Below are 18,327 nucleotides of genomic sequence, written 5' to 3'. Positions count from 1 at the left end.
GGTATCCAACGGATCCTTCCGCAAACGTTCCCAATTAAAGCTACAGGTCCTCCAGGCACAGACGGAGTCTTAGCTCTAGGTGGCTCTGCACAGCAAACAGTTAACCCCCACCCTGCCCCTCCCCTTGCCTGCTCTAGGCCCAGACGTCCGGCACTGGCGCCAGCACCAGGAATTCCAGTGAGGGTTCCAGGCCAAGATTGCAGAAAGAGATGCAGAGGCCCGGTGTTTCTTTCTTTCTTTCTCTCTTCTTTCTTTCTTTCTTTCTTTCTTTCTTTCTTTCTTTCTTTCTTTCTTTCTTTCTTTCTTCTCTCTCTCTCTCTCTCTCTCTCTCTCTCTCTTTCTCTCTCTCTCTCTTTCTTCCTCCCTTTCTTCCTTCCATTCTTTCTCTCTCTTCCTTCCTTCCTTCCTTCTTTTCTCTCTCTCTTTTTTCTTCCCCTTCCTTCCTTCCTTCCTTCCTTCCTTCCTTTCTTCCTTCCTTTCCTTTCTTTTCCTTTCCTTTCCTTTCTTCTTTCTTTCTCTTTCTTCTTCCTCTTCCTCCCATTCTCCTCTTTCTTCTTCCTCCTCTTATTCTCTTCCTCCCCCTCCCTCCTCCTCCTCTTCCTTCTTTTTTATCAGTACATGGGTAAAAAAAAAAAAAAAACCCTTAACTTCAGGAGCAGCTGACAGCTGAGAACAGTTAAATAGGTGGATGTTCCAGGGGAATACGGTTAAAAGACATTGGAGGAATGGTTATTTTTCATTGAGAGGATAATAAACAACTCAAGAGGAAGTTGGAGTATGTGCTGTTTAGACTCTGTTCATTGCCCAGAAAATGTCTGAGAAAGCAGAGAATATAGGAACAAAGAAGCAGACAATGAGAACCCCCTAAAGACTCTGTGACTCCTTGCTCCTCCCAAGAGTTTCATGTCCAGGTGCCACAGCTTCCTCTATTACTATGACACAGTGCTTACTGTCTTATTTACTACTTAATCCTTGCTATTATAATCCTCTCAGTGCATATCACTTATGTGATTTCTTTATATAAGCATATACTCAGTTTCTAATATTCCTGCCCTGCATTAAACCACTATTAAAGTTCACTAAGGGATGCAGAGCATTGCCCTGGACAGCATTACATGAGTAAGCAGACCTTGGTTGATCTGGCTACAACCTGTATGAGTGAAAAATCAGTGTGTATGCTGTTCTATTCACTAGAACAGCCAGTGCTGGATTTGCCTCGTGGGCCTCCAGAGTTTCAGGAGGGGCTCTCAGCAAGGCTGTGTCATCTGAGGACAGAAGAGTGTCCTTGGAGCCCATGGAATTCTTTCCTGGTTTGCTTTTGTCTAGTATAAGCCAATGACCCTGTGGTCCTTTCTCAACCGAATTTGGACTTTCTCCCTCTCAAATAGACTAAACCTTCCTACCTGCCCTGTAAATATTCTGGCATTATGGGGTAAGATCTAGGCTCAGACATCTGTACCCTACAGGACCTTGGGATGTAATGACTAACCCTACCTAAGGTGTTAGGAGCAGGTGTGTGTGAGGGGTGGGGGGGTAGGGAGCTACAGGTTTGGCAACTACCCTCCTTTTTTATTTTCTTTCCATTACTCCACAGCACTTTTGTGAATTATGAGTGAGTCAGGCTTTTGTGAGCATCTGGGACCTGGAGTCTTGGCTGTGATTGTCACAGTCTTGGCTGGTCCTTCCCTGCAAGGGCAGGATGTGTGTGTGTGTGTGTGTGTGTGTGTGTGTGTGTGTGTGTGTATGCACGTGCATATAAATAAGGCTTTTGTCATGGTGCTCCACTTTTGCTGTGACCCCTCCTTTGCCTAGCAATCATTGCTCGACTTGTGGGCACCTGCCAGTATTGCTACACAAATGAAACAGGTATGTGGTCAGACAACCTGCATGTTTCCCATGGAGAAGGACTACTCTAACTTGAGGAGCATTCTCCAGTACTCTGGCAGTCCCCAAGAATGGAGACAAGTGGTTAGTTCTACTCTCCTGATTGGATTCTTTTTAAAAGTGGGAAGACACTTTTAAAAATGGGTGCCTGCAATCCTGCAGGAATAGTCAGAAGCACCCTAAATGGAATTTTGAGGAGCTTTTTGGACTAGGACGCCCTCCAAGGACTCATGATGCTACATGGTGAGATCTGAATAATCTGGTTCAAGTTGCGTTTCGTAAGAGAGTGATTTGAATGACTGAATTTTTGTATGACATTGACTTAAAAAAAAATGCTGGACATAGCCATGATTTCTAGAGACATCCAGAAACAATCCAAAAAATTGTTTTTCCCTCTTTTGATTTTTTTTTTAACGTCTTGGCATAAATCTGAAACGTTTAATCCTGAAAACTGTATGAGTTATGGGCGGGGCAGATAGTGCAATGATTATGTTAATGATTCTCATGCCTGAGGCTTCTAACAGTGGTTCTTCTGTTTACCTTTCCACATTTTATTGAGTTTAAACCATTTAAACAACCTTGAAATCATACTAGAAAGGACTTCCAATTATAATGGAGTTATCAATTATAGTAAACTTCTAATCTGCTACAAGTTTTGTTTGACAAGTAAGTGAATTTCAGCTGTCAAGTCTTCACTTGAAAAAGCATCTGCTCAAATGAAATCCCCGGAATTCCATTTGGACCCCTGTTCTCTGACATCGCCCACAAGATGGCATGACAACAACGCACCCCCTGAAACCAATGATGTGACCTGGCATGACCTGAGGAAACAGATTCACAGACTCCAAAGCTCACTCTCTACAGAAAAGCGGAATTCCAGTGGCTTCCCTTTATGCTGCTGAGTTTCTCAAAGACTGACTGCACCCAGCTGCCTTGGGACTCTATAGGCCATGCCCCCTCGCCTGCAGGCCCTGCACCCAGAGGTAGAAAACTCTCCTTCCTTACTAGGTCATGCCTACAGAGGCAGGAAACGCCCTTTGAGGCAAGAGATGCCTACAGAGGCATGAAGTGCCCCCAGAGGCAATAGATGCCCCCAGAGGCAAGAAATGTGCTTTTGCCTGCTAGGCCTTGCCCTTTAAGGCAGGAAATGCCTCCCTCTGGCCTCCCCTTGGCATCACACTGGTTCTTGCTGCTCTCCTATTTTGTTCCTCCCTGTCTTATGCCAGTTCTTTTGAAAATGCCTGTATGATAATAGGTTTCTGTTCACCCCACACTCCTGATACTATAGCCATTAGTTAAAAGGAAAGGGGGAATTGTTGGTATGCTTCTAATTCTGCTTCTAAAAACCCCTTCTGTTTCATTTGGTTTAATCCCCCCTGCTTAACACTGTATTCTATTTACATAACCAGTGTTAACTAAGCACCACCCTCCCTCCAGGGCATTGGTGGTTCAGTGGTAGAATTCTCGCCTGCTCCGCCCCCTCTCCTTGTCACACCCTGATTTTCACCAATCTCTACATTTACACCCTATTTGGAAAATATATATATAAGGACAGGATTGTGGCTAGAGTTTAGTTTAGCTTAGCTTGGCTTGGATTGTGCTGCATTCTGCATGAATAAAGAAATACTGTGTACAGCTCAGCTATGAGTCCCTGGTCATCTGTCTCCCATCAGTGAAGCTCAGCTCGACACTCCACTACTTCGGAAGCTCTTCCCTCTGCAAGTGCTCCTATGTGGTGGCTCAGAAGTCAAGTCCAGATCCATGACGATATGTATGCTCACTCTACCAATAAGCTGCCTGCTGGCCCTTGCACTGTGCATTTAAAAAAAATTATTATTTATTTATTCCCTTTTGTTGCCTTTGGTGTTTTATTGTAGTTATTATTGTTGTTGGCTTTCTTGGATAGGACAGGAGAGAAATGAATCTAGGATAGGAGAAATGGAGAGAGGAGGGGAAGAGGAAGATAGACACCTGCAGACCTGCTTCACTGCTTGTGAAGTGACTCCCCTGCAGGTGGGTAGCCAGGGGCTCGAACCAGGATCCTTATGATGGTCCTTGCGCTTTGCACCATGTGCGATTAACCCGCTTCACTATTGCCTGACTCCCACATTGTGCATTTTTAAATGACTAGAATTTTTGATGGATTACATACATGTCCCCAAGGTATTAGCAGCGCTGGACCCATCTCTCAGGTCTGCTGGTTGTAGAGTGGAGTGTTCAATAGTCTGGACAACTGGGTGACCTGCAATGCCAACAATGCCCACAGTGGGGCTCCCTGGGCTTCCACTTAACTCAGAATCCTTGTTCTCAATGAACAGATGGCCAATGTATACAGTTGCACCCTGGATTCAGGCCCAGAGCTTCTCTCTCTGTAGGGTGTGGGGACAAATATTGGGTCTTAGTTCCCCCACCACAAGTGATTACTGTCAAATGTTAAAGTCTGGCAATTGAAACAGGAAAGTCTGAGGAATTCAGTGGTCAGCACAGAGTAAGATGGGGTAACTGGCCTTGTGTAGTTCACATGGACTAGAGATTCAGTGGGAAGCTAATACCCCCAAGGGCCGTAAATCTAAACAGTCTTACAGCTTCCTTATTGAACTGTGCAGTTGGTGAAGCTAAAGGAGTGCAGGAAGTGCTGGAGGATGAGCAGTGATAGGAAGCTGGGAGGATGGTAAGGTAGATGGAACTGTGGTTCCTAGTGTTGGGCTTATGCTTAATGGCTGTGGATTCCTCCCCTTTTCTTCTGTAAGCACATGTGGAAAGTGAAACTCCCTGTAAGGGCATGAAGGTCCTAGACCCACAATCCTCCACAAACAAAGGATAACACATTCATTCTGTAAGCTCTGTAATATTTGTCCCTTAGAAGGGTTCTAGTTCTCCCTACACACACACACACACACACACACACACACACACACACACACACACCATAGCTCCTGTGCAGAATGGGAGCTACCAATCTGAGCTTCTCTATGGCCAAGGAAACCTAGGACCTAAGATCTGGCACCTTCCTCGAGACCAGCAGTTGGGCATCCATGTTAGAGGGTGGGTCAAAAGGTGTGGCCAGTTCCTGGGTCCAACAAAAAAACAGTCAGTATGCAGTTTCACCCTTGCTCCATATGAAATAATGCCTATCCCTCTTGTAGTATATTTACTACAGATACCCAGCAAATTATCAATAATGCCCACAAAAGGCCTTTCCTCCTGTTCTACTATAAAGTGTAGCATGGTGTTTTCAATATGCTGCAGGAAGCAGAAGCCATTCCTATCCTGGAGGAGCCCAAGCTGCCTCCTCTCCCATGCCCTCTTCCTCCTTCTTTTTAAAATATTTATTTGCTTTTTCTTTTATTGCCTTTGTTGTTTATCATGGTTGTTGTTACTGATGTTGTCGTTGTTGAATAGGACAGAGAGAAATGAAGAGAGGAGGGGAAAACAGAGGGGGGGGGAGAGAAAGACAGACACCTGCTTCACCGCCTGTGAAGTGATTCCCCTGCAGGTGGCTAGCTGGAGGTTTGAACTGGGATCCTACGCCGTTCCTTGTGCTTTGCGCCATGTGTGCTTAAACCACTGTGCTACTGCCTGACTTCCCCCTCTTCCGCCTTCTTTCTGCCAGTAATAGAAACTGAGCATGCAGGAAAGGACAGGGGTAGCCTTTTAGCAAAGTTATGTGTCCAGGAAGGCTCCTCCAGGAGAAGCAGTCCTGTTTGAATTTTATTCACTGGACTTGACGATGTAGAATTTGCTTTTATCATCAGAGAAGTTCTGAAGGAAAGAACAACTCAGCCTCCTTTCAGTCTCTTCTGTATGTGCAGTCTTTCATGAGAGTGGCTAAGTTCTTAGCCACAAGAGAGAGACAAAGAGCTCCTTCCCTTTCGCTCACTGGCAGACATGATTATCTTTATGGTGTGCCAAAGGCTGTGGGTGTCAAGGTCTGCCCCCTAGCTTTCACTTTCACCCCAAGGAACAACCAGTTACCTAGTCTATAAAACCTAAGCAAACCCTATGCCATTAAGTATTACTCCTTTAGCAAGGACAATTTCCCTTTCTCTTTCTTCCTTTCTTTTAGGACCATTTCTTGAATATCTTCACCGAGAAAGCTTTGGATGGGGTTTTGCAGCTACTGAGATATATATCATGCAGGTAATGCATAGATGAAGGCCAGTAGATAGTCATTCTTGGTTGCATTCTAGACCTTTCCTTATTGGCAATATATCTGTAGAACAATGGCCTATTTTCTGAAGTTAGTTGTCTCATCTCTCTGCTGGAAACTCTGCATATAAACTCTGCATATGCTGTTTCTAAGTCTGTAGAAACTGTGACATTTCAACACTAGAAGTTGGATGATTAAACGGTTAAAGGTTTCCTCTTTTTCTTGATTTTCAATGCCCTCTCTCTCCCACACCATATGAGTGGACTGTACTTCCTAGACTTTATGGATAGTTTACATTTCCTAGCACCTCTTGCATTAGGTGATGGATTGGGGTTATACCTATACAATGTGAAGGACATGTGTGTATTCCTCCTGGGCCATAGATACGTCCCACGTGGATATGCCAATTCTTTTCATAATTCTGGCTATAGAATAAAGACAACACTTGAAATGTGTGGAAGATGGTGGTGCCCTTCTTTCCTACTCATCTATTCAGCTCTATTATGTGAATTTGACATGAAGTACTGTTGGAGTCTGTTTTGAACGTATTGTTTTGATAGTTTCTATATCTCTTTGTTAGTACTTATACAAAATGAGCTGGTTGACAAATAAGATTACACACAATAAGTATTCAATATGGTGTCTTTTTTTTAAACTGTAATTTTTGAGGGAAGTATCCAGAAAAAAATAATCAGTCTAAAAAGGGTCATGCTCTCATTTAAATGAACTATAGAGGAATTAAAAATAAATAAATTAGGTCATATAGTCCAGGTGGAAATGGTTTACAAGGATTAGATGATTGAAAAAAAAGCCATTTTAACTGATTCTCCTGACAGATGATGAGTTAATTCTAAGATTATTTTTTTCAGAGATGGAGTCAGTGGACTTTAATTTTGAAGAATCTTCATAATCTACTTAAAGTGGAGTAAGGCTGAGGTGATGGCAAAGATGTGTGTTCATCATTGTATGTGCACATAAGTTCATCAGTGAAAGGATTGCCCCCTTCTATGGCTCTCCCTCTCGTCTGTCTTCTCCTGCCTCTGTGGTTTTACAATGTGCATTGAATCTTGAAAGCCCACCTCCCTCAACCTGGTGAAGGTTTTTCCACCAAGGTAGGTCCAGTCCCCTCCTGTGTCAGTTCAGACTCAGGGCTGGCTCTCTCCCGGTCCTTCCACCTAATCCTCTCCTCCCCACACCTAGTCCTGTAACCCCACACCTCTGCACCCCTTCACTACCTAGAGCATTTGTGAAACATTCATGAGTCATATGAGTCTCAGGTTCCTACATCTTATCTCTATCCCAAGGGGAAACATAGCACCATCACATAAGATCTGATAGACATTTTAAAAAGTACACCAAGCCATCATTGTCAGAAATGTTTCTTAGAAGTTTCTCTGTGCAGGCAGGAGATGGAAACATGTGGGAACTGAAAATATTACCCTCCTCTTCCTCATTCCACATAGACTAGCACAGAAGAATGACAGATCCTTCAGTTATCCAGAGGAGGGTTCTAGCAGAAGAGACCTCTATGCTTGAAGAGAATGTTTGGGGGCAAGTTTGATAAACTATTGAAAAAGGTCAGAGTTGTCAAGAGGTAGGCTAACTCCAGAATTGCTGGTTTAGCTGCCTGGGTTTAAACCATAGTTCTACCTCTTGAAAACTATATAACCTATGATAGTCATTTAAATTCTCTTTGCCCCAATTCCTAATATTTAAAATAGGAATAATTAAGGACTGGAAAAATAATTCATTTGAATGATTGACTGTGTTCTCATGTGTGTGGCCCAGGTTCAAGTCTAACAGTGATTATACTGAAGGAAACTTCAATGCCATGGTCTCTTTAACACACTCTCTGCTTTTCTTTCTCTATCTATAAAAATAAATAAATAAATAAACAAATAAAACCACTCACAAAAAACACAGTTATAGTACTTATTGATTAGTTTCTTACAAAGACTAAGAAAATCAGTATATTAAGGCACTCATGATTCTGCTTGGCCTACAATAAAACTTACATAGCATCAAGCAAAGGACTGTGAAAGATGAGATATTCATGGGACTATTTTGAGGTGCAGAAAATGATATTCTAGGAAATATGAAGGTACAGAGATATAAAATACTATCAGAGCCATGGAAACTTCCAGAATCTCAGAAAGGCCAGCAAAGAAAAGAGGTTTGGGGGAAAGAAGCAGGACCAAGCCAGGACAACGCATCTAACTTGAGAATCCCAACTCACTCCCCCCAGCAATGACAATATTACGTACATCCTGATGGTGATCAGAACCTGTATCCATACATTCAGGAGGCTGGCTTAGCCCTTGGAACACAGAAGACCATGGCCTTGCTGCTTAGCCCTTCTTCCTCAGGACAACTTTCTACTCCCAGCTGTCACAAATGTCACTGGTTGGAGTGAGCCCTGCTGGGAAGAATGTGCCACTCTCAAATATTTGAGAGCCCCTTAGAAATGATCGTGAGAAGTGTATATTTCTTAAACTCTACTATGGATAATTTCAAAAAGAAGACACTTTTAGTCTTTTTATCATTTGAGTTTTAGCAGATCTCAATGGAAAATTGAATTACTTCTTTTTCATTTAAAAATCTTATTTTATGGAAAGAGTCAGTTCTAAAGGCAGAAGGTGACACCATCTCCTTTATATCAGTTTTTGCTCAGAAACAGGTTCTGGGGGCATCCTCCCACCTATAACAGTCCAAATCAAGATATAAATCCACAGATATTTGTAGCTGTGCATGTGTAAAATAAAAAAAAATTTCTTACTGTGGATCCTAATCAAATATATGTGGAGACAACTTCCCTGATATACAAATGTGGTAGAATGAGTTTCTGTTAGTCAAAATAGTTTTCCCTCATTTCCCAAACATCAACATGCCATTTGTTTTGAGTTCAAAGATTCCAGATTTTTTAAAAATGTGGATGAAGAATTAGAAGCTGTGAATACCCCCATCACCCCAGTGCACGGATAAGTCTCCAGCAGAACAATCCAACAGCCAGCCTTGCTATGGTCACTCACTCACCTCCGATGTGTGAGGAAGCTGCCGCTGACGTGCCCCGACCCATCACAGCCTGGTGTGGGACATGACATGCCCTCCGTCTTCACTGACTTCCAGGAGAACTGGGAACCATTGAGGTATCCATCCTTTTGCCTCTTGGCTGCCAAAGGGCACCCAGACGCACTGCGATGGGAGGCATACTTCCCTGTTATGTGGCCCTGGCCATCACAGCCTGGAACAGGACACCTAGGTAACACACAGATGAGAAACAGTTTATTGTTTTGTGCCATCATGTTCCTGGTTCCCCTAATAATTTGCGGTGCCCCTATATGATCTGTGGTAAAGAAAAAGACTGTCAGGTCTACTAAAAGCAAAGACTCACTAAATGTCACCTCCTAGTGGAGCAATGAAATAGTTCACCTTTGGCAATACTGGAACAGAGCTGATGGTGGAAAGAACACATTCTTGGAACAGAGGGACCGATGTCAGTGTACAAGTGAGATGCAAGAATCTGTCTCAAAGACTCAACTTTGGGACATATTCAAGCTTTATAGTGGAAAAAAATGCAAAGTCAATGGAACACTGAAGGATTACTTTTTTAAAAAGCTACTTTATAAACATGTTCTCTTCTTGTTTTTCTTTTTGCTACTAGGGTTATCACTGGAGCTTGGTACTTCCATGACTTCCCATTCTTGGTGGCCATTTTTAATAGAGGAAAAATGACAGAGATACTGAGAGAGATAGAGAGAGAGACTGAGAGAGAGAAAGAATGAGAGATACTGCAGCACTACTCCATAGCTAATGAAGTTTCATCCATGCAGAGGGAACAGAAAACCTGAAGTCAAGTTTTTAAGCATGGTGATATGTATTGTCTACTAGGTGCATTACCACTGCCACTCAGTGTGTGGTCTTCTCAAGAGCTAGAAAGCTTACTTGTTTGGCAATGTTCTCTGCTATCTGTAGATTATTCTTTCAGAAAGGAATTTAAGCTAGAGAAACAATATTTAACCAGGATCCCAGATTGGCATAGAATAGATATAGCATAGACACCTTTTTAAAATTAATTAATTGTATAGAGACAGCAAGAAGTCAAGAGATAAGATGAAGACAGAGAGAGACACCTGTAGCACTACGTCACCTCTTGTAAGTCTTTCTTCCTGCAGGTGAGGACCAGGACTTTGAACAGGGGTCCTTTCACATTATAATATGAGTGCTCTTAGGTGTGTCACTGCCTGATCACATAGATATCTTCTTTTATGTAATGGAAAGACTGTTAGCTAGAGAAAAATGTCAATAACAGATTAATTCATTATTCTTTAAATGATCAGATTAAGGCAAATGGCCAAAAGCACACAGTTAAAAAAAAAAGGCAATCAATTATATTAACAATGGTGAAGTCTCACAAACCACGCAAGTGGGTACTTTTTGCTTGAATTTACTTACTGAATTTCCCCTCTCTTACTAAATAAAAATAAAAAGAAAAGAAGAAAGAAAAGAAAAAGAAGAAGGAGAGGGAGGAGGAGGAGGAGGAGGTGGTGGAGGAGAAGAAGTGGAATAAAGAGAAAAAAAAAATTCATTAGATAGCTTAATGGTACCTGGTATGTAAGAGGCCTTGATTTTATATCCTGACTCTTCTTTTTCTTTTCCGTCTCTCTCTCTTTTTTTCTTCCTTTCTTTTCATCTTTCTTTCTCTTCTACGATAATATTTACTTGAATCTACTCTATTTCGGTTATATTTTTCCTCCAAAAACATTGAGTAAGATTAAAATTTCAGTACCACATTTAACTTATCTATTTTTGAGACTAAGACTTAATAATGGTCTTTGGTTTGGGGCAGGCTGATGTTCTGCTCTATGCCTTTGAAGGTATACATTGCCCCTGAGCTGCCTTCAAATGATGCAAAACATAATTTAAAGACTTTCCGAAGCCAATAAGTTAGCAAAATGTTCACTCTGGTTTACATTTAGTACTTTTAAAAATCTGCCTTTCCCAGAAAACTAAGCTTCTCTTCCCCCCAAAGGGATGGAGGCAATTTCTTATAATTATGATGACTAAGAACACTAAAATGGCGGGTAAGCACTTATATATCACCAGTCACATAGGATTATATTAAAATTTTTTTAACATTTATTTATTTTCCCTTTTGTTGCCCTTGTTTTTTTATTGTTGTAGTTATTATTGTTGTTGTTATTGATGTAATCGTTGTTAGGGCAGAGAGAAATGGAGAGAGGAGGGGAAGACAGAGAGGGGAGAGAAAGATAGACACCTGCAGACCTCCTTAACTGCCTGTGAAGTGACCCCCCTGCAGGTGGGGAGCCGGGGGCTCGAACCGGGATCCTTATGCCAGTCCTTGCGCCTGGCACCACATGTGCTTAACCCGCTGCACTACTGCCTGACTCCCGTCACATAGGATTTTTACCCCCTACCCCCACCAAGGTTATTGCTGGAGGACTGGTTCTGTCTGCAGGACAAGTTCACAGTTCCTGGTGGTCATATATTTTCCCATTTTTAAAAAATTATTTTCTTTCTTTTATTTGCTACTACAGAGAGAAAATGAGTGGAGAGGGAGGTAGGGAGAGAAAGCAACACCTATAGACCTGCTTAACTGCTCATGAAGCTTCTCCCCTGCAGATGGGGAAAAGGGACTTGAACCCAGGTCCCTGTGCATGGTAATATATTCATACAACCAGCTGCACCACAGTCTAGTCCTGCTTTTGATCAATTAGTAAGTATGCTTTGATTCTGGTTTAAATGATCTGTAGCTGCTGCTCCTTGGAATCACCAAGAATGTCCACATAGAGGGTGTCACCTTCCTCTCGGACAACCACCACTGAACACTGTGTCAAGTGGCTGGCAGCCCTGCCAGCTACCCAACTAGGCTCCAGCACACTTACCTGATTGGCTCCTGATCTTCTTTATCTTCCTTACTCTGAGCTATCCGGATGCCGCTTTTCTTTGCTCTTGGGCAACCTGAAAGGCTAAAGCAGAAATGTGTTTTCAGAAAGCATCCTGCACTGTTACTTCTGCCAGCCTCCTTCAATAACAGTGCTCTGGCTGGATTCTCTGCAGGGGGTGGTGCTCCTGAGCATAACAACAAAACGCAGAAAGAAGGCATGACGCCTCTGAGGCTGTGTGTATGCTCAAAGTCTTTAGACATCATCAGCTCCCTTGCAAAGGAATACGGATGCCTTGATTTCAGAAAGGAGCTGGCCAACTGCTTGTTGAAATGAGAATAGTCCCTGGTCACCAGCTGAGAAGTTGGAGTGGCATGTTGAGAGAACAGAATAGCTAATACACAGGGAAAAAAAGGGGTGACAGGGGTTGGGTGGTAGCACATCTAATAGAGTGCATACCTTACCAAGTGTGAGGATTTGGGTTCAAGACCTTGGACCCCACCTGCAGGTGGGAAACTTCCTTGTATAGACTTGAAGCATCAGAAACCAGGCAATTTCCATCAGAGATAAGGACACGGACCCCAATGTTGGTGTAAGGTTATATCCCAACAGTGGTTGCTCTTTCACATTTTCGTGAACTTACGGGACTGTTTCTGAGTCAGTTTTTCTTTCTTTCCAATGTGCTAGAAAGACTTTTTCTGTCATCCTAAACTTTATGGTGAGAATTTGAAGGTCATGAGCTATGGGGCCAGGCAGTGGCACACCTGGTTAAGCACATATATTACAAGGCAAAAGGACCCAGGTTCAAACCCCTAATTCCCATTTGCAGGAGAAAGCTTCACAAGAGGTGAAGCAGGGCTGCAGGTGTCTCTCTGTCTCTCTCACGCCCTATATGCTCCTCCCCTCTCAATTTCTGTATGTCTCTATCCAATAATAAATAAATTAAAAAAAAAGATTATGAGCTGCATTTCCTCTCTGCTATCCTGCTTCCCCTGGAAGTTTGACTCTTGATCTGAAATGGCTCTTGCATAGGCTATACCAGACCTTGCCTGCTTGTAGTGAAACCACTAGTAGCTCCCATGTTTTCCTTCTAGCCTGCTTGAGTCTTCTGTTCCCTGACTCCTGCAGTGGGAAACTGATTAGTTTCAATGTACAGTTAGCACCTGCTTAGCCTGCCTGAGTCCACAGCCATGTGGGCTCCAAAGTTCCAGGTTCAATCTCCAGCACCACCATAAGGTAGAGTTTAGCACTGCTCTGGTCTCTCTCTCTCTGTCTCTCTGTCTCTGTCTCTGTCTCTCTCTCTTTCTCCTCTCTCTCCTTCTCCATCTCCCCCTCTCTCCTCTTCTCTCCTCTTCTTTCTCTTCTCTTCTCTTCTCTTCTCTTCTCTTCTCTTCTCTTCTCTCCTCTCCTCTCCTCTCCTCTCCTCTCCTCTCCTCTCTTTTTTCTCTTCTCTTCTCTTCTCTTCTCTTCTCTTCTCTTCACTTGTCTTCTTTTCTCTTCTCTTCCTCTCTTCTCTTCCTCCCCCATTCAGATAAAAGCAACATGTATTTAAAATAAAACTATCTTTTGTTGTATAAAACACCCACTGTATGCTACTAACTCCAGCATGGAACTTTCTTACAAAACTGTGGGGTGGTTGATGTTGAGTGAGAGAAAGCAAATGAGATATACTGTCAGGTCCATTGAAATATTATTTCTACTGCTCAGCTATGTACAGTCCCTGCTTCTTCACCTGTATTATATGGGAAAACACCCCCACTACACAAATTCTCTGTGAAAACTACATTTGAGAAGACATACCACAAGGAACTTGGCACAGAAATGTTCAACTACATTGGTCTTTTATCTTTGCCTGTATTCCTGATCTTTTTCTTTGGAGTCCAACTTGGAAGTTGACAAGGTCTCTCATCCATATTATCTATGTGCAGAACCTCAGATGGTTCTAGAGTATTTGTTCAGAAGTGTGTGTGTGTGTGTGTGTGTGTGTGTGTGTGTGTGTGTGTGTGTGTGAGAGAGAGAGAGAGAGAGAGAGAGAGAGAGAGAGAGAGAGAGAAATCTGTCCTGGCATCTGAGTGTGACTCAGGTGAGACTTAGTCTTTAGGTCCAGCTTTCATTTATAAAAAAAAATATGAATCGTCCTGCAGCTTTGAACTCTTCATGAGTTTAAACAGCACATGCTGGTGGCTCTAACTTATCTCTGTTTTCCAGTTCCTCCACCTGTACTGAGTTGCATATGCCATACAAATTGCAGTCACAGCATTAAATAGATATAACCCATATTGTTTGGTAGACTTCTTCATCTCAGACAGCATAACCAGTCACTCCTCTGCCCAACGTGGGATCTCAGGACCCATCTTCCACATATTTGGTTTCTCCTACTGCTTCTCATTTATTTGCAATTAGCAACTCTGCAGAAGGTCCCTTTACTGCTTTAATTCACCTGCCTCAAACACCCTCCTCTATCTTGCCTTTGACTACAGAGTGAGTACACTGTTTAGTGATTTTCAACATTCTACAGCACATACTTCTTCTTTTTAAATCGCCTTTATTTGTTGGATAGAGATAACCAGAACTCGAGAGGGTAGGGGGAGTGAGAAGGGGAGAGACAGAGAGGCACCTGAAGCCCTGCTTTACTACTTCTGAAGTTTTCCTCCTGCAGATGAGGACCAGGGACTTGAACCCAGGTCCTAGTGCATTGTAACATGTGCGCTCAACCAGGTGTGCCACCACCTGGGCCGCCAATAGCATACTATTTACAACAAAAGTCATGCCTGCTAAAATCCTGTGATTTTCTTATGCTTTAGAAAATTTAGTGTTAAGCCTTTATTATGAATTTAATAATATGCCCTAAACCAAAATTCATCTAGAGATGCTTCCACACTCATTTCCTGGAACCTTCAACTTGACTGAACTATTCATTGTCAAGTGGTCTTTGATTTTGGAGGCTGTTGCTACAGCTTCAGCACACATCCCATTTTTTTTTTTTTTTTGGCTTGGGAAAATACTTCTTTCTCTCCCCCTCTTGGGTACTCTATTTATTTTTTTCCTATCTGTTTTCCCCTGACATACTGAATAAACAGTGATATATTAGGCTATAAGTCATAGGAGTATATTTTAACATTGTTCTGTTCTCATCATCAGAGATCTGTGTTTCCACCCCCACCTCTCTCTGGTGGACCTGAAAATGTACCTTACCCCAGAGTCTTTTACTTTGGTGAAATACTTCAAACCCAGTCCAAGTCCTGCTTTGTGTTTCCATTTCTGTTCTTATTTATCAACTTTTGTCTTACTTATCCTTCAAAGATCAATTCTAATGTTACAACTTCTCTCTGATTCATTCTCCTGGGCTAGAAATGAGACCTTATTTGTCACATTTGTGTTTTAATAGCTCTGTTTCTGTATATGTCACATTTGTTTGCTTTTACATCTATATTCTTCATCAGACAAGCTGTTTCTTGAGATTAGGAGCACTATAATTCTAATTATTCCTTCACTGTTGTAATGTAGTATTTGGTTCATAACTATTTGCTAAATTCACCAGACTTCTGGAATTCTGGACTGATAATTATGACCATATTCTAAAAGTTAAATAACTTCCAAGACAGACATTATACTTTCCACAATTCTCTGTCATTAATGCAAGGACTCACCATATATCTGCGTTTGATATTTTATGTATTTATTGTATTTTTGCCTGCAGGGTTGTCGCTGGAGCTTGGTGCCTGAGCCATGAATCCACTGCTTCTGGCAGCCATTTTTGTTGTTGTTGGATAGGACAGAGAGAAATTGAGAGAAGATGGGGAGACAGAGAGGAGAAGAGAAAGATAGACACCTGTAGACCTGCTTCACTGCTTGCAAAGTGACACCCCTGCAGTTGGGGAGCCTAGGGTCTCGAACTGGAATCCTCGAGCCAGTCCTTGTGCTACATACTATGTGTGCTCAACCTGGTGAGGCACCGCCAGGCCCCCTAGTTTATGTGTTTAAATTAAAGCTTTGTTAATGTAAGAGAGAGAACTGAACACCACTCCATTACATAAGATGCCTGGAATGGAACCTGGGCTCTTAAACATATAAAAAGTGCACTCTAACTGCTAAGTTACTCTCCTGGCGACTGTTATTAAACACTATCAACACTTCTAGAATTCTTGTCTTCTCTCATGAGGGAAAGACTTGGGGTAGAGGGCAGGGATGTATTGCTTCCCCAGTGGAGTGGGGGTGTACAACAGGAAGTAGAGACCTTGGGGTTTCGGGCTGGACTGGGCTGTGATGAGTGCAATGTGTCCTGTGGCCTGTAGACCAGAAACAGAGCAAGCTGCTCATCACAACTGAAGTCCTGGGGTAGAGAGTCACCCATGCAACTTGCCTTCTGGCTAACTTGGTGTTCAGTCCATGTAAGAGCAAGTGACCATCAAGGTCTGTTGGGCACTTGTTTTGACTTCCAGTGCAGCTTAGAACTAAGGGGGTGGGGGTTGGGCGGTGGCGCAGTGGGTTAAGTGCATGTGGCGCAAAGCGCAGGGACCGGCATAAGGATCCCGGTTCGAGCCCCCGGCTCCCCACCTGCAGGGGAGTCGCTTCACAGACGGTGAAGCAGGTCTGCAGGTGTCTATCTTTCTCTCCCCTTCTCTGTCTTCCCCTCCTCTCTCCATTTCTCTCTGTCCTATCCAACAACGAATTGTGTCAACAAGGGCAATAATAATAGCCACAACGAAGCTACAACAAAGGCAACAAGAGGGGGGAAAAATGGCCTCCAGGAGCGGTGGATTCATGGTGCAGGCACCGAGCCCAGCAATAACCCTGGAGGAGGAAAAAAGGAAAAAAAAAAAAAAAAAAAAGAACTAAGGGGGTATATATAGATATTGACAGACAATCTGCTGCCATGCTGATATCCCAAAAATTACCCATTATGATAGAAGAGCAAACTAAAAAAAGAAATGGGTCTTGAAAGTATGGGTCTCTGTGTCCTATAACTTTATTGGCAATTAGGATAAAACTCATCATCATAGAATAGTAAGATCTTACATAGTAGATGCTCAGTACATTTTTGGGTCCATAGTAACTGCTTAACAACATGTGTCTTTTGTTGGGAGAAAAATGTTAGGGAAGCCTGAAGCTACAGTTGCTATATCAGACTGTGGGAGTCCAGTCACATCACAGTTGTTAGTGAAAATGCTACTTATGTTCTAGAGTAACAACTTCAGGTCTCTTGTTATTTTATGACCCACTGAAGGCTCTCACAAGACTGAACCAGAGAAGATAAGGGGCTCCCAGGAGTCATATATGTGGGTAGGGGAGTGGAGGTGGGGGTTGGAGTGACTGAGGGGTGCTGCAATAGGACATCTGAAATGGTAGAAATAGCAGAAAAACATTTCCTGGGATAAGGTCAGAGAAAAGCACAAAGAAAGACTACTAGTAGAATCACTAAGGAAAACCTGAATAAATGAATTCTCAAGAATTATTATATGAATGTAGGGGGAAAATGACTATGCACTTGACTTTTTTGTTTTTCTGTTTTCCATCACTGGTATCATTGTTCTGTGAAGGCTTTTTCAGAGAGAGAGAGGCTGAGACAAAGAGCCAGAGAGAGAAAGAATAAAAGGGATCACAACATGGATGCTCCCATCAAACGTGATGGGAGTTGGATGCTATTTATGTTACACACATGGCAAAACAGTGTGCTATCTAAGTAAGGTATTTTACCAGCTTGTACTTGCTCTGCTGTGTAAAGCAAGTCAAATATAGTCTTATAGTCTATCTCTGTACTAAACAGAGGACAAAGCCAAGCATTTGATGGAGTGACTCATTTTTATTTTATTTTAATAGAATAATTTGGGAAGTCCATGATTATTTGTAAAAGCAAATTTAGAAAGGTTTCAGAGGTAATTCAGAAACTGAAAAATCACATCATTAATACCCCCAAAAGAAGGAAGTGCAATTCAGAGCTAAAGATGGTTAGGCTGCTCTTTCATTCCACTGGATAGTCAGTCAAAACATTTGAGGTCATTCTGGACATGGAAATTTGCAATGTGACTTAAAAGGGACAGAGAACATGGGCTTGATTTCCATAGCTACTATGAAACATCTCAGAAGCTCACTTTTATTCAGTGTGAACTAATCTAGTGCTCATGGAATCACAGAGGAAGACAGTCTGCCTTATGGTCTAGGATAGAGCCCAGGAGAAAACTGACCTCAGAAGACCATCAGAAGATCCTGACACTGGACTAGGGAGTAGTAAGCATTCTGTAACCAGATATATTTCAATGTGTACTTTTGGTGAAGAGGAGGGGAAAACTTCATTGATGATCAGAACTGTTCCAGGCGGATTATGACCCTTAATATTTAAGGGTCTTGTTTTCTGACTTCTCCCCAAAGCTTACAGCAGTCATGGATATG

At 42.4% G+C, this 18,327-nt stretch overlaps 1 protein-coding gene across 7 annotated transcripts in view; it reads right to left on the bottom strand.

The window, feature by feature from the left end:
- The window catches only part of MYT1L (myelin transcription factor 1 like), a 527,336-nt gene that overhangs the window by 27,109 nt on the left and 481,900 nt on the right, over nt 1–18,327 (bottom strand). For all 7 annotated transcript variants that reach the window (XM_060187042.1, XM_060187047.1, XM_060187048.1 and 4 more), the window contains 2 exons: nt 11,938–12,021; nt 9,068–9,289 (listed from right to left, as the gene is read on the bottom strand). In XM_060187042.1, coding sequence (XP_060043025.1) covers nt 9,068–9,289; nt 11,938–12,021 — 306 coding nt within the window. The remainder of the gene's footprint in view (nt 1–9,067; nt 9,290–11,937; nt 12,022–18,327) is intronic.

This window comes from Erinaceus europaeus, chromosome 3 (assembly GCF_950295315.1).
Source record: "Erinaceus europaeus chromosome 3, mEriEur2.1, whole genome shotgun sequence".
In the NCBI taxonomy this organism is placed as follows: Eukaryota; Metazoa; Chordata; class Mammalia; order Eulipotyphla; family Erinaceidae; genus Erinaceus; species Erinaceus europaeus.
Note: the sequence above shows the minus strand (reverse complement) of the source record. Positions and strands in the feature narration are given on the sequence as shown.